Genomic DNA, 18,240 nt, shown 5'->3' with positions numbered 1-18,240 from the left:
TTATTAATTTATATATAAATTTTTTATATTATTTATTTTTAATGTATTTTAATTTAAAAATCAAGGAAAAATCAAAATAAAATAAAATCAAGATCTTTTTATTCATGGTATTATTGCTATTTTGCAATATTAGTTTTTTTTAATTATTAACTAATATTATTGCATTATTATTATAACATCGAAAATTATAAATAAAAAAAATCAATTTCATTTATATTTTGGTGTTACATTGTAGATAGACCATGAATTAGATTCATTGGTCTGATCTCTAAGAAACATAATTCTACCATGTAAATAGACCTTCAATTACCACAGAAAAAGCATCCACAATTCACAAATCCACTCCATAAAAGTTATCGCTCTTCACATCGAAGAGCAACAGCACTAAAATCCTAAAGACTTCCTCCTCCTCCTCCTCCTCCTCCTCATCGGTCTTTAAAAAAGGCGAACAAAGAAGGGGAATTGCTAGAAGTGTGAAGAAGAAGATATCAAAAAAGGAGAATTCATGTCTCTTTGATAACCAAGGAAAGTCTCCTCCCTTTAGGTTGGTTTCCACTCCCGTTTATCTCTTAGCATAAAATTTTATTATCTTAATATTGATATGCTGCTTATGTTAAAATTGTGTTTGATGATGTGTTTAGTACTAACTAAATGTTTTAAATAACAAAAAAAAACCTTTTTTTACTAAGAACATATAGCAAATCCTTTTTTTAAATTTCTAAAGACTCTATTAACTAAATTCACGAAGTAAATTTCTAAAACAAAAAAATGCAAGTCAATCTTTATGAGAAATCAACTTTTTTTAACCTGAATAAATCACTATGGGTTTATTTTTCTTAAATCAAAGTAATGGGATTTTTGCATTCAATCAAAAGGGATAAAATCAAATTCAGCACACTTCAAACTGTAAATCCTTTACCCCAGTGTTTGAGGCATTTTAAAAATCAATTATTTCTCCATCTCCGATGCATGAGAATTTTCAAGGGATAAAAACAATCAACAAACAATCTTTTTATACAAGAACTACGATACTATGATCCCTCGCCTAGTGTGAAGGTACGTAGGCATAGAGTTGTAAACTCTAGCGAGTACGATAATACAAAAAATCTTTTTTTGGTCTCCTGTCTGTTTCAGTAAAATATTTTCTCAATAAATATAACAAATAATAAAACAGTTAATCTATATCAAGCAAACATCTTTAAACACACACTAATCCTAGAATTAGAGGAGGATCTCATTGAGTACAATGGAGGTAAGGGGTGCCTAACACCTTCCCCTTACTTAACCAACTTCTGAACCTAGTATCTCACCCTTAGTTTATATGTTTTATCATTATTTCCCTGTTCCTTAGAAACGAATAAATGATGGTGGCAATTGTATCAGTTTTCCAACCGTGACAAATTCATTAGGTTTTCTTTTATATAATTCAACTAATATTTCTCATTCCCATTGGTTGTGTTGATCAAAGTTTACTTTGATCAACCGAATCATTTGATTTGTGCTCAATTCCCCAAGCTTGTTCAAGTGATCAAAAGACGCTTGATCACGTTATAAAAGAAAACATGTTATGACGAGGCAATTATCAATTTACATATCACACATTTAGAACAAGAGATTAACAAATTGAAGGATGAAGTTGAGAATAGTGAAAATATGGTTGATGATTTGTGGGAAGAATTGAAGTTGAAAGATGAAGAGTTGCATAATTTGAAAGAATTTTCTGATAAAGAGATTTACAAGTTGAAAGCTCAAATTGAGGAAAGTAAGGCCAGATTGAATATTCATATTCCAAAACGTGTTTGCAAGATTACGAATTTGGCGGAAGAGCTAGAGATATCAGAAGATGAAAATGCAGTTTTAAGGAAGGAGGTTGAGAGTAAGTCATGTGAGACTAATGAATTGCAAGATAAGCTTATAGAGGCAGAAGAATATATAGCTGAATCAGATTTTGAGTTAGTTTCAGGGAGAAAGCATATTCAAATACTAGAAAAGTTGGTTAGAATCTATGAGCAAGAGGTGCAAAAGTTGAAGTCTGAAATGCTTGATTCACTGGATACGTTTTCTTTAGAGAAAGATGAGTTGCATTTTGATATTGCAAGTTTGTTAAAAACAAAAATAGAACTGACCTCTACATTGGCCGATTGCGAGTTTAGAAACAATGAATTAGAAAGCAAATTAAAGCAATATGAAGCTGAAAAAGTAATTTTGCATGATGAAAACGGATATTTGTGGGAAGAACTTGACAAGAGAACACAAGATGTAGAAGCTGTGAATATGGAGCTGTACATGGTAATGATCGAAAGAGATGAAGCCAATGTCAAGATTGATAGGCTTGAGGTTGAGATATGCAACCAAAAGTTTCAACTATTTAATATGAATAAGTAAGGAGTGGATATCTAAAACTTCTTCAAACTTTTAATGGTTTATTTATAGTAGTGACAATCGCATTGTTCTAGTTTTTTTCCCTTAAGGTTGCCTTGAGTTGTGTCTTGTTTTTATTTCTAGATTTTTAGTAGTAATTGATATTTCTTAATTGTCTTATTTATTTTTGCTATGCACCTAAACATTGCATATATATATATATATATATATATATATATATATATATATATATATATATATATATATATATATATATATATATATATATATATATATATATATATATATATATATAATATTATTTGTGGAAACAATATCGTAATTTAATTTATATAAAATCAATATTTGTTTTTCATTTTCATTCCGTGATTCACCATAAAATTTTAATTTTAATTTGAATTAACATTCATCCCGCTGTCAAACAAATCACCTAATTATGTTGTTAAATCAATAATAATAAAATCTTTGACTAGATAAGTACTACAAAATAAAATTTGTTTTTTTCCTGGTTGTTTGTTTCGATGTACTGAATCGAAAATTCCTCAAAGTTTAAGACTATAATAAGATGAGGGTTCCTTCATTGATTATTAGCTTCGGACAGAATCTTGATTTCTATTACTAGTTCTATAAAGATTTCTTTCTGACGAGCTACAGACAATTGCACCTATCAAAGAAACTAAAAGAATTATTGAAATTAGTTCAAATGGAAGAAAAAAATATGTTGATAAGTGAATTCCAATTTGTTGACTAGTACTTATCAAATCTTGCTCAATAATCTGATTTGGTCTTGTAGTCCAAATAATTTTGACCCTAAGATCCCTCATGCAATTTCATCATATGCATTAGCATTGAGATCATACATTGGCATCCTCTTTACCCCTCTTTCATTGGGTTTGTTTTAGGAGATATCATCAAGCACCGTGTGATTGTATCATACTTGTATATTATCATTTTACTAAACAAAATACCAAAAATATGTCTTTGCATTTGCCTAACTCTTTTGTAGGTAGGGCATGATCACCATTGATCTATCAAGTTCATATCTAGGGTTTAAGACCCTCATTGCTAAGAGCACAACCAAGGAATGATCCACAATGGCTCTAAGCATCATATATGACTTCCAATGATCTCTACTTGTTATTTTGATCAAGATTTATTCAAGAGTTTGGAGTTGATTTGCCTTGGAAACCCTAGTTTGTCTAGGTATCTTGGGTAACTTCTTCAACAAGCTTCCTCACCAATTGATCAAATTTCCAAAGGGACACTTCAAAATTCATCATATTAAGAATATATGATCTACCATGAGCCTAAAAAGTCAAGAGAATTGCAAGTTATCAAGGTGGTTGGCCAGATAAATTCATCTAATCAAAACTGGGTACCCCTAGACCCTATATCCTACAATTTTCATCATATGAAAATTATTCCAAGATAATAGTTACTCTAAATGGCATTCCAAACAACTTTCATGTTGAGGTCTAGATCTAATTTTGCTTGGAAAGTCATTTTATATGTTGAAATATTATAAGTCATTTTGTCTAAACCCTAATTTGAAAGTCAACTTCCCAAGGCCATAACTTTCTCAATTTTTATGAGATGAAAGATTTACCCCTCTCTCTCTCTCTCTCTCTCTCTCTCTCTCTCTCTCTCTCTCTTTCCCAAGGCTATACCTATGTACCCTCAAATGTATTGAAGGATCAGAGTCTCATAGTTCGTCTTAAAAATGTTGGTTGGTTTGTTGTTTTTATCCCTTAAACTCACGCATCGGGGGCGGAGAAGTAATTGACTTTGAAAAATGTCTCAATGCACTAAAGCGGAGGACTTATAGTTTGAGGTGAGTTTAGATTGATTTTATCCCTTTTATCACTTGCAAAAATAGTATTTTAATTTATTTAAAAAAATAAGTTAGGAGTCATAATTAGGTATTAGACATAATCCTTTATCCGAATTTCATCCCCGATTTATCCCTTGACTTATCCCCTTTGACTAATTGCAACAAAAAAATCTCGTTAATTTGATTATAAAAAAAATGTTCATAGTGATACTATATATGATTATTCAATATTAAAAGTTTAATTTAGAAACCCCAAGGAACACTTCCCTTATACCGGACTTTAATCCCTGATTTTATTCCTAAGAATTGTAAAAGAATTTTATCTCATGTTATCCACAAGTTATCCAATGATTATCCCATTAATTGCAAAAGAAAAATTATAATACTTAAATATTATATATTTATATGACATATCCTTTATCCCAATTTCTATCCCTTGATTTATCTATATCCCAATTTCTATCCCCATTTTGATTTATTTAAGAAAATAAATTAATGATTATAATTGAACATTAGACATAACCTGTTATCCCGATTTTTTTCCCTGATTTAACCCTTGAAAACTCTATAGTTTTATCCCATATTTGTATCCATTTATTTAATTGTAAAAAAAGATAATTTAATTTGGTTAATAAAATAAGTTAAATTATATGCAATGTGATATATCTCTTATTCCGATTTTATCCATAATTTTCATCCCTTAAAACCCTATTAATTACCCATAATTTTATCCCATATTATATTCCCAACAAATATCCATAAATATGTCTTAATCCTTTAATTAATTAAATGTTTTTTCTTCTAAAAATAGAATGATAAATAAATAAAATATTAAATAAAAATTTGAAATATTGAAAACCATAATTATTAATTTAATCAAACTATTAAGAGTCAATTAATTAAATAAAGCCCAATTTAATAAATAATTATATATTATTATATATTAATTAAATAAATTATGAAAAAAGAAACATGGGGTGTACGAGCAAACATGTGGAATGTCTTTTAAAGTTTTAAAATTACGGAAAAGATTAAGTCACTTTGATAACTCTTAATAAGGTTTAACTACAAAGAGAAAATATGATATATATTTGTATTACTTTATAAGAGTAGAAAATCCATATTAATTTAATAAATTTAATAATTGACCTTTTTCTCTATTTCTGACTTCTTTTTTTTACACATAAAAATAATCAAAACAATTTAATATGAGGATTTAGTTGACTTTTCCAATTAGAATATATAAATAACAATTAAATAACACAATAAATTTAATTAAAATAAGAAGAAAATAAAATAAAAACAAAATTATAGAATATGTATGTTACCTCTCATTCCCTTTCTCTTTCCCACGTCAAAATTGCAGAGAAACCAAATGAATAATTTTTTTGTTCTTCCATTAATCCTTTCCCATGTTTTAAATTGGAAATTCACTCAACCTGTTAATATATAATTTGATAAACTTTCTAACTAGATTAAATTCCAGAGGTACAGGAGAACATGATTTGAGAGAGTATATTGAATGAAGAACCTTTATTAATTGTTATTAATTATTTTTGTACAAATAAAATAAAGGGATGTGAGATGAAAAATTTAAAATAATAGAAGATATTGTAAAAAAACTTTAAAAAATGTACATTCAATTAGAAAATATATATTGTAAGAAAATACAATTAAAAAATATATATTCTTAGTGAATGATGAATGTATGATTGAATGTGAAAAAGATGTGTAACTAATACAAATAAGAGATGAGATTCAAACACATGACCTCTCCATTCTATGTTTAGAAGTTCTGTTTTCCCAATTAGGCCAATGTATGTAGTTGAAATAAAATGAAACCATAATACTAATATTTTAATGAGAGTTAATTATATTAATAATATTAAAACCTCTATAATTTCATCAATTTATACTTTTATTAAGTAAATACTATCCCTAATTAATTGATTTTTTTTAATTTATAAATAATACATATTATCCTGATTACTAACCCTACTAACTTTCTTTAATAGTAATATCCTTTTTAGCACGCTCCTACAAATTATGCTTTTATTTTCGAAAATCTAAATAATACCCCTAAACTAAAATCAACTCCTAGAGGGACTAAAAAATTAAAATGGTCTCCCTTTGACTTTTTAGGTCACTTGACCAGATGACTAGTATGCTCTGAATGTGTTAGTGTCAGCTGAAAGGTGCTCAAAATTTGGGGTACGACAAATACCATATAAAATTCCAAACAATATCGATTTCACACCAGATGTTCGATAAATTGTCTCAATTGATTTTTTTGTGAATTATCACTGGAAGTAGACTATCCTTGTTGCTTTGCATTCAACTGGTTATGATTAATTGTGTTCGGTCAATTTGTGATTCATTATCATACCGTGATTACTATTACACATATTTGAGCTTTTTGATAGCGAGTTAAACTAGAAGATTTTGATCCGGGATACTTCTGCTTGCTTCTGTGAGCCATAAAATTTTCAAAACTATTTTCTAGTGATCTATTTTCCGTGCGCCATAAATTTTAACTAGTGATCTATTCCCCCCCCCCCCCCCCCCCCCCTATCTCTCTCTCTAGATCTAAGTCTATCTTCTAACAAGTGGTATCACGAGCTCCGATTAATTCCATGCTTAAATATTTGGTTATTAGAAAATGCCTATCGAACCTAAAGGGGTGTGTACAATAGAGCACTAATTTTCCTCGGTGAAAATTATGGTTATTGGAAAGCTTATATGCGTATCCATATCAACTCGGTTGATAAGGGTGCATGGGACATCATCATAAATGGTCCAAATCAAATTACAATGACCAATGGTGAAGGTGTTGTCGTACCAAAATCATAAAATCAATGGAATAATAATGATAAGAAATTATGGTCATATGATTGGAAAACACAAAACATTCTCATATCTGCACTTGGTGTTGATGAATTTTATCGTGTTTCCCATTGTGATGCTGCCAAATCTATTTGGGACACATTCGAAGTTTCCCATAAGGGAACTAATGAGGTCAAACTATCTAGAATCAATACCTTGAATCAAGAGTTTGAACTCTTTCGTATGAAGCATGGTAAAACCATTGCCGAAATGTAAAAGAGGTTCACACATCTTATAAACTGGTTGAACTCTCTAGGTAAGCCTATTTCCAATGATATTGCTACTAATAAATTTTTGAGGTGTCTTAATAAGGAATGGCAACCAAGTTCACTGCAATCAAAGAGACGAATGATCTTAAAACACTTGATCTCACTACTTTGTTTGGAAAATTCGAAGAACATGCGCAAGAACTCACTTGCTTGGAAAAAATGAAAAAGAGCATGAAAAGAAGGTAAATAAGAAGAAAGGTAAAGACAATGAGGTAAAGAAGCAGCCTATTGCTCTAAATACTTCTAGCTCAAAGTCCTCACATAATGAGAAAAGTGATTGTGAAACAAGAGATGATAATAATTCCGATGAAGAAGATATGGGGTTGTTCATCAAAAGGTTTAATAGATACATGTGGAAACATGGAGTCCGACAAGAACCAAAAAAAATCTATAAGGCTATTTAATTCCTCAAATGAATATGAGAATAAGAAGGGTAAACCTATAAGTTCATGTTACAATTGTGGAAAAGCAGGTCATTATAGGTCGGAGTGTCCTATGATCAAGAAAGATAAAGATAAAGGCCATCACAAGAAATCTAGCAAGTCTAGAAGAGCCTATGTTGCTTGGGAGAGCGAAAGTGATTCTTCAAGTAACGAAAGCTCGAATTCAAGTGTCGAATCGGCAAAGATGTGCTACATGGTGTCATACGCCAAAATTTTCCTTCCCCTTTTCACTTTTCATCTAACCTTTGACTTGAGATTCATTTGTACTCATTCATGCCTCATTCATGTGTATCATTCATTCATGATAACACTTTCTAATAATCATCATATATTCAAAGGTTGTGGTTAACAAGAGCTACAATTTGCTTGTGGATCAAGCCCTAGGGTTGTGGAATTACTCATCATTTGGAATCAATGGGGTGAAACCCTAATTTCATGATCTTTGGGACCTTGGTTCATGGAGATCACAACTTGACATTCATTTGTGCATCAAAACCCTAATCCTTGACTTTGCTACTATGGGATTTTGTGATTGAATCTTTGGAGCTCTGATTTGATCATTAAACCCTAATTATGGCTATCCTTCATTGTGTGTGCATCTAACCCTAATTCCATCTGATTCACTGTCATCCATTATGCATGCTCCATTTTCTTGGTTAATCTCCATTCAAGGCCACTTGTTCTTGGTCCATTGTGAGGTTTCGTTGGTTAGATTGAGCTTTATTTCAAGGATTTACATGTTCATCTATTTCCTAATGGCATCGTTTGGTCCAAGCCCATTCTCATGGCATCACAACTCCCACTTGTTCCATTCATGGTCTTTTCATATGGTCATTGCTAATTCTTGGTTGGTTCATTCATGGTTGATCATGTGTCTATTGATTCTTCATTCAAGTCTCATTGCCCATTCTAGGGTCCTTGATCCATTGGTCATTTGTGTCATATGGGATTGTTCATTCAAGTCCACTTCATTCCTATTTCATTTTATTTTCAATGTCAGGATGGATTGTCCATTAGTTCTTGATTCATTCAAGTTTTTTTATTCGCATTCCCTTCATCATGCATGCAAGTTTGTGGAAGTTAGGTTTGCTTAATGCGTGCCTTAGTGGTTGGTCATTCAAGTGCATGTATCTTGGGATTTTCATTGTTCCATTTTCAATTCAATTCAATTCATTTCAAACATTTAATTCATTCAAATATCAATTTCATTTATACATTGTTCATTCAAAGTCCATACATGTATACAAAATTACAAGTTTGACCATTTTTTACAACAATTGACTTTTTGGTCAACCAGTTGACCAAAGTCAACTGACCCCCCTTGACTATCCTAAGACCTAAACTAATCCCATTTTTCTTGATTCATCATCCAAATCCATGTTTGTTTGCTTCTAACATGATTTCTTCATTTGCAAGTTATCCTTGGCCAACCATGTTCATGCCATGCCTACAAAAGCAACCAAGTCATTCAACAAAAACAATCCATAACCATTTCAAACATAACCTAGGCTATTGCATCACATTAGCATACAATCATTAAGGCTAAACATTATACCATAACATTTCAAACCAACATAAACCATGACATTTTTAAGCATTCAAACAAAGTCAATGTTACAAGTAAGCATGTTTATAACCTAAACATAACCATTACCATTACCAAAAATCCAAAGCATGACCTAAAAGGATGCAATATTCACAATGATAGCAAAACCATGACATCTGCACCAGGTCCTGCAATAACAATCCAAGAAACCATGAATAATTAACAACATGTTATAAAACACAAAGCTAGCAAGCCATTAGTGCTAACCTACATCATGAGCAACCTGTCTAGCCTACACCATAACAAATTCCTATCAACACATACCATTTCTAAGCCAATGTGTTTAACACCAGTAGACTTGTCAAACATTGCAAACACAGTGCAAGATAACCTACTGCAGTAGACCAAAGTCATGCCAACATAGAGTTGTAGCAAGCATCACCAAGTCAGCAGACATTAGCCCTGCAACAGTGAACCTAAACCAAGCTTGCATCAGTACAAGATGAACATAAGAGACCTTAAAAAAAACATGAACTTGACCAATAATTCAAACAAGTCAGTGCCTACAACAATCACCATATAAACAATGAAATGCACAAATCTAACCAACCTGCTCAAGATCTTACCATCCTACAAGCAAGCCATTGCAGCAGACAGACCTTGCATCAACACAACAAGCCTGCAACAACCAACCAAGAAAGCATAATCACAAGCACATGACATCAACCATTACAAACCTTGCTAAGAAGAAGTCATAACCTGCAGCAACACAAACCCTGCAATGAGATTCAAACTAAACTCGAGCCACACAATAAGTCACAACATACCAACTAATGCATCATAAAAATTCATAGCTAAAATATTTCTAATCGAGCCAAGCCATTCAGAACCAAATGAACCTAACATCATCTTACCATCAACAAACCTAACATTTCCACATCATCTAACTAACTGAACCTATCATAACCAATCAAAACTAACAAAAATTCCAACTAACTTTTCCTCCAGATTCCAATTCAGTTTCAACTAACTAACTGATTTCTCACTGATCCCAAAGCATAACCACCTATATAATCATCCATTCTACAATAATTTGAGCACCCAATCATTTTTCCCTCAGAATATCGTAATCGCTCATCTCATAATATCTCATTCATCTTCAACCTCTCATTCACATAAAGATCCTTCAAAGTACTCCATTAAAGCTCTATATTGGAGCTTCAATGGAGTAGATTTCCTCCTTGTCAATCATCTTTTAATTCAACTTGATTCTTCACTCTCATAACTCAGAGCATTCTCTGCACTCTCACAATTTCTCAAGATTCAAAAAAAGAAGAAGAGAGACAGGAAGAAGAAGAAGAAGATTAGAATATGAGCATATCGGATTTCAAGTGATTCTATCACTGCAAGCTTTTTATCCGATTCAACGTTCGCCAGAATAAACCTCTGTTTCAGAGGTATTACTTTTCTTCTCTTTTCACCACGATCTTATTAAAAGTGTGTAGATTATAATCTATGGATCATTAGCCATAAGCTTTGATCATGAATTCGTGAACAACCGTAATTTAATTTATCTTTGAAAGACCTAGGATTCTTCATGATTTCCTCTTCGGTTTAAGCTTTCGGTTGTGATTCAATCAAAATTAGCCTGACTATTAGCATGAGCATGTTGTCACAGTTCTAATGGTGCTTTCGATTTGGATTTTGGTTTTCCACTACCGTCGGAGGCGACCTCCTGCACGGTAGTTGGTGGTGGAGCGGTGACCAGATTGTTTAACATGTTCATGTTTCTTGGGCGCGTTATTTTTCACGTTGAATTTCATTTGAATTTCAATTCTGAATGCCTCATTGCATTGCTTGAGTTTGGGCCTCACATTGAATGAGCTTATGTTAATTACTGATCATACCTTGCATTTTCCCTGCACCCCCTGACCTCAACAAGCAATGAAATGGGCCTCCACCATGGACCTTACGCAGGATTACTATTTGCACCCCTTTTTTTAGCAGCACACCCATTGTTTTACTACTTTCATATTAATTTCTTTTTTGGGTTTTTAACATGATTTAAATTCTATGTTTTTGCAAATTTTGTATGCAATTTAAATCTTAGAATTAACACTTAATTAGTTTAGTTTTATTACTTTTAATCATGTAAATTATCATGTAATTAGCATTTTAATTAGAGTTTAATTAGAATTTAATTAGCTTTAATTAGATTTTGATTTAGAAATTAATTCCTAATTGATTAATCAATTATATATTGACATTGTTGCACCCTAGGGTTTAGAAACTTCATGTTATTCATGTTTCTTTACTGTTAGGGTTTGTTTAGAATCAAACTTTATTTAAACTGATTAATTTTGTCATACCCTTAATTTTGACCACTCTTCTCAGCTAACTTAGAGTTTAGATTATTGACATGTTCAGAACTCCTTACAGGTTATTTGGTCAACCCAAAGACTTAAAACGTTAAAGGGAGACCCTTTTGACTTTTTATTCTCCCCTAAGGATTTTGATTTTACATTAGGATTTAATTGTTAATTTAGGATTTTTTTTAGGGTATAGTTTAATTTGTCAAGCTAACCTATAATTGTATTAACTATTTAGAAAAACATATAGTTTGGAATCTATTAGAAAGTAGAGGTTTAAGTCATTTGATCATTTGTTTAATTAAGTAATTAGGCTAAAAAGATTATTAATTATTATTGACTATGATGATATTTTAATTAGTCAACTATCTAAGTTTAAAATAGTTATTAAGATTATTTCGTGATTATTAAGATATTTAGATCGATATCCTATATGCTTGCCAAAGTTCTTTTATTTCGAATAAATCTGATTGTCTAGTTGGTAGTAAGAGGAGTGTAAGGAATTTGAGTAAAAAGACGCGAGTTTGAATCCCACTCTCCCGGATTTTGGAATTTTTCTCCTTCTTTTTTTCAATTATAAAATTTGTATGTTTTAATTATGTTATTTCTAAAAATCAAATTTTTTATTTTTTATTTTTTCTTATTTTTTAATTTTTCGAAACTTTTATATATCCAAAATCCAAAAAAAATCTAATCATTCAAAATTTTGTTTTTTATTATATTTTGTAAGACAAGCCATTTTGCATATTTTCTTAAATTTTCGAATTTAATAAAAAAATCAAGTTTGCACATTCTACTTTAATTTTCGAATTGAATATCAGTCTTTATTTTTGAATTAATATCTTTAAGATAAAATCAAAAATCTCTTTTATCATTATCAGTATTTTATTCTAAAAAATAATATTTTTATTTTGTTGATTAGGGTCTAATTATTGGAGTTAAATTTGTAATTTTTACTATCATTATTATTTATTTATCTAAGCTTTAAAATTAATGGTAATTTAGTATCATTATGAGGCAATTTACCGAAGGAAAACAAATATTTCTATGTTAGGTTAGCATCCATTCACATTAATTATTTATTTTATTTTTGATTCATATTTTAATATTATAATTTAATATTTTAACCTAATAATTTGATAATAGAAGAAACATTTTCACACATTGAATTTTTCCCACTTTTAGAGTTTCTTCTTCTTTTTAACTTCACTTATATTATTTTAAAATTAAAATTTGTATTTTTTTTATATTTCATATTTGAATTTTTTATTAATTTATATATAAATTTTTTATATTATTTATTTTTAATGTATTTTAATTTAAAAATCAAGGAAAAATCAAAATAAAATAAAATCAAGATCTTTTTATTCATGGTATTATTGCTATTTTGCAATATTAGTTTTTTTTAATTATTAACTAATATTATTGCATTATTATTATAACATCGAAAATTATAAATAAAAAAAATCAATTTCATTTATATTTTGGTGTTACATTGTAGATAGACCATGAATTAGATTCATTGGTCTGATCTCTAAGAAACATAATTCTACCATGTAAATAGACCTTCAATTACCACAGAAAAAGCATCCACAATTCACAAATCCACTCCATAAAAGTTATCGCTCTTCACATCGAAGAGCAACAACACTAAAATCCTAAAGACTTCCTCCTCCTCCTCATCGGTCTTTTAAAAAAGGCGAGCAAAGAAGGGGAATTGTGAGAAGTGTGAAGAAGAAGATATCAAAAAAGGAGAATTCATGTCTCTTTGATAACCAAGGAAAGTCTCCTCCCTTTAGGTTGGTTTCCACTCCCGTTTATCTCTTAGCATAAAATTTTATTATCTTAATATTGATATGCTGCTTATGTTAAAATTGTGTTTGATGATGTGTTTAGTACTAACTAAATGTTTTAAATAACAAAAAAAAACCTTTTTTTACTAAGAACATATAGCAAATCCTTTTTTTAAATTTCTAAAGACTCTATTAACTAAATTCACGAAGTAAATTTCTAAAACAAAAAAATGCAAGTCAATCTTTATGAGAAATCAACTTTTTTTAACCTGAATAAATCACTATGGGTTTATTTTTCTTAAATCAAAGTAATGGGATTTTTACATTCAATCAAAAGGGATAAAATCAAATTCAGCACACTTCAAACTGTAAATCCTTTACCCCAGTGTTTGAGGCATTTTAAAAATCAATTATTTCTCCATCTCCGATACATGAGAATTTTCAAGGGATAAAAACAATCAACAAACAATCTTTTTATACAAGAACTACGGTACTATGATCCCTCGCCTAGTGTGAAGGTACGTAGGCATAGAGTTGTAAACTCTAGCGAATACGATAATACAAAAAATCTTTTTTTGGTCTCCTGTCTGTTTCAGTAAAATATTTTCTCAATAAATATAACAAATAATAAAACAGTTAATCTATATCAAGCAAACATCTTTAAACACACACTAATCCTAGAATTAGAGGAGGATCTCATTGAGTACAATGGAGGTAAGGGGTGCCTAACACCTTCCCCTTACTTAACCAACTTCTGAACCTAGTATCTCACCCTTAGTTTATATGTTTTATCATTATTTCCCTGTTCCTTAGAAACGAATAAATGATGGTGGCGACTGTATCAGTTTTCCAACCGTGACAAATTCATTAGGTTTTCTTTTATATAATTCAACTAATATTTCTCATTCCCATTGGTTGTGTTGATCAAAGTTTACTTTGATCAACCGAATCATTTGATTTGTGCTCAATTCCCCAAGCTTGTTCAAGTGATCAAAAGACCCTTGATCACGTTATAAAAGAAAACATGTTATGACGAGGCAATTATCAATTTACATATCACACATTTAGAACAAGAGATTATCAAATTGAAGGATGAAGTTGAGAATAGTGAAAATATGGTTGATGATTTGTGGGAAGAATTGAAGTTGAAAGATGAAGAGTTGTATAATTTGAAAGAATTTTCTGATAAAGAGATTTACAAGTTGAAAGCTCAAATTGAGGAAAGTAAGGCCAGATTGAATATTCATATTCCAAAACGTGTTTGCAAGATTACGAATTTGGCGGAAGAGCTAGAGATATCAGAAGATGAAAATGCAGTTTTAAGGAAGGAGGTTGAGAGTAAGTCATGTGAGACTAATGAATTGCAAGATAAGCTTATAGAGGCAGAAGAATATATAGCTGAATCAGATTTTGAGTTAGTTTCAGGGAGAAAGCATATTCAAATACTAGAAAAGTTGGTTAGAATCTATGAGCAAGAGGTGCAAAATTTGAAGTCTGAAATGCTTGATTCACTGGATACGTTTTCTTTAGAGAAAGATGAGTTGCATTTTGATATTGCAAGTTTGTTGAAAACAAAAATAGAACTGACCTCTACATTGGCCGATTGCGAGTTTAGAAACAATGAATTAGAAAGCAAATTAAAGCAATATGAAGCTGAAAAAGTAATTTTGCATGATGAAAACGGATATTTGTGGGAAGAACTTGACAAGAGAACACAAGATGTAGAAGCTGTGAATATGGAGCTGTACATGGTAATGATCGAAAGAGATGAAGCCAATGTCAAGATTGATAGGCTTGAGGTTGAGATATGCAACCAAACGTTTCAACTATTTAATATGAATAAGTAAGGAGTGGATATCTAAAACTTCTTCAAACTTTTAATGGTTTATTTATAGTAGTGACAATTGCATTGTTCTAGTTTTTTTCCCTTAAGGTTGCCTTGAGTTGTGTCTTGTTTTTATTTCTAGATTTTTAGTAGTAATTGATATTTCTTAATTGTCTTATTTATTTTTGCTATGCACCTAAACATTGCATATATATATATATATATATATATATATATATATATATATATATATATATATATATATATATATATATATATATATATATATATATATATATATATATATATATATATATATATATATATATATATATATATATATATATATATATATATATATATATATATATATATATATATATATATATATATATATATATATATATATATATATATATATATAATATTATTTTGGAAACAATATCGTAATTTAATTTATATAAAATCAATATTTGTTTTTCATTTTCATTCCGTGATTCACCATAAAATTTTAATTTTAATTTGAATTAACATTCATCCCGCTGTCAAACAAATCACCTAATTATGTTGTTAAATCAATAATAATAAAATCTTTGACTAGATAAGTACTACAAAATAAAATTTGTTTTTTTCCTGGTTGTTTGTTTCGATGTACTGAATCGAAAATTCCTCAAAGTTTAAGACTATAATAAGATGAGGGTTCCTTCATTGATTATTAGCTTCGGACAGAATCTTGATTTCTATTACTAGTTCTATAAAGATTTCTTTCTGACGAGCTACAGACAATTGCACCTATCAAAGAAACTAAAAGAATTATTGAAATTAGTTCAAATGGAAGAAAAAAATATGTTGATAAGTGAATTCCAATTTGTTGACTAGTACTTATCAAATCTTGCTCAATAATCTGATTTGGTCTTGTAGTCCAAATAATTTTGACCCTAAGATCCCTCATGCAATTTCATCATATGCATTAGCATTGAGATCATACATTGGCATCCTTTTTACCCCTCTTTCATTGGGTTTGTTTTAGGAGATATCATCAAGCACCGTGTGATTGTATCATACTTGTATATTATCATTTTACTAACCAAAATACCAAAAATATGTCTTTGCATTTGCCTAACTCTTTTGTAGGTAGGGCATGATCACCATATTTCTGGTTATGTGCCATGAGCCTTAAGCAAAATATAAGGGGTGAGAGGGAGCATTCATATCCTCATTCTGAATATCTTTGGGTAGTTTCTCAGAGTATTCACCTCTCATAGACTTTAGTATAATTTAAATCAAATGATTGTCAAGTCTCCTCCTACAACAAACAACATTACATCATCAAGATCAACAAAAAGAATTTTCTTCAGTAGTTTATCAATTATGATGAGGATTACACGACATAAGTAGTAAATAAAGGGTGAGAGGGAACATTCATATCCTCATTCTAAATATCTTTGGGTACGGGACAAATAACCCAGTTGCTTAGAGTATTCATCTTTACTCATAGACTTTAGTGTGGCTTAAATCAAATGGCTGCCAAGTCTTATGCAATATCATTCTCATTTCCCTTTTGGTTTAAACACCATTTTTCTGGTTTAAACATCGCTTGTCTCTTTTATTGGTTTAAATACCATCCTTATCCTTCCCTTTAGTTTAAACACCATATTTCTGGTTTAAACACCATCCTTTTGGTTTAAACACCGCTTTTCAGGTTTAAACACCGTCCCTTTGGTTTAAACACCGCTTTTCAATTTTAAACATCATCCCTTCAGTTTAAACACCATATTTATGGTTTAAACACCATCCTTTTGGTTTAAACACCGCTTTTCAGGTTTAAACACCATCTCTTTGGTTTAAACACCGTCTCTTTGGTTTAAACACCGCTTTTCTGTTTTAAACACCATCCATTTGGTTTAAACACCACTTTTCTGATTTAGACACCGACCTTTTGGTTTAAACACCAGTTTTTAGGTTTAAACATCGTCCATTTGGTTTAAACACCATTGCTTCAGCTTGAACAATTGTGCCCAATTTAAACACCATTACCTTTGCTTTGGTTGAGCACCATTACCATTGCATTGGCATAAACCCCTTTTCTGGTTTAGATACTGACATTTCAGTTTAAACACAACTTTTTAGGTTTAAACACCATTGTCATGGTATAAACTCCATTTTTCAGATTTAAACACCACTATTCGGTTTAAACACCACATTATCCTCCACTTTTCAGCTTAAACGCCACTCTGTCGGTTCAAACAATAACCCTTCGGTTTAGACACCAGTTTTAGTCTATCCTTTGGTTTAAAGAATTTTTCCTTGGTTCAAACACAAAATTATCACAACCCTTGGTGTAAACACTATTTCATATTACTTTTTTGTTTAAACACCACTATCCGGTTTAAACACCACATTATTTTAACCTTTGGTTCAAACACCACAATCCAGTTACCATCCAGCTTAAACACCATATCAAACAACTTTCCATTATACTTTAAGTTCTTCCTTTGATTTAAACATCATTATCTGGTTCAAACACCATTTTGTCACCTCAATCAGTTCTATATCACTTTACTCCACTTTCCCACTTCAACCAAATTAATTTTACCTTATTTCTTTGGTTCAAACACCACAAACACCAATTCTAACCAGTCTTCCTTTCTTTGTCCGTACTAGTTCCCTAAACTACAGAGCTCTGGCTTTCTCATTGCACGGTGAGAATACATAGGCGCGAGGATTTGAATCCTCTACTAGCACATTTATTATTATTATTATCCTTTTCTCTCTGTTATTCAGATCTTTTGCGAGTAATCTTTAAATAGTAACACCCACTTAAGCAAAGAACAATCAAAACGATTCTCATTGAGTACAACAGATGTGAGGGGTACCAATACCTTCCCCTTTCATAACC

General features: G+C 30.5%; 1 protein-coding gene across 1 annotated transcript; it reads left to right on the top strand.

Moving 5' to 3' along the window:
- Nucleotides 1-1,653: 1,653 nt before the first annotated feature.
- LOC127114902 (filament-like plant protein 1) lies at nt 1,654-2,385 on the top strand. Its single transcript, XM_051046686.1, has one exon. It carries the CDS (start codon nt 1,654-1,656, stop codon nt 2,383-2,385), a length of 732 nt encoding a protein of 243 aa, XP_050902643.1.
- Nucleotides 2,386-18,240: the final 15,855 nt, after the last annotated feature.

The sequence above is a fragment of the Lathyrus oleraceus genome, chromosome 1 (assembly GCF_024323335.1).
Source record: "Lathyrus oleraceus cultivar Zhongwan6 chromosome 1, CAAS_Psat_ZW6_1.0, whole genome shotgun sequence".
NCBI classification, from domain to species: Eukaryota; Viridiplantae; Streptophyta; class Magnoliopsida; order Fabales; family Fabaceae; genus Lathyrus; species Lathyrus oleraceus.
Note: the sequence above shows the minus strand (reverse complement) of the source record. Positions and strands in the feature narration are given on the sequence as shown.

What these genes read in the sequence shown, in the direction of transcription:
- LOC127114902 (XM_051046686.1), top strand. Translation starts at nt 1,654, where the DNA reads ATGGTTGATGATTTGTGGGAAGAATTGAAGTTGAAAGATGAAGAGTTG.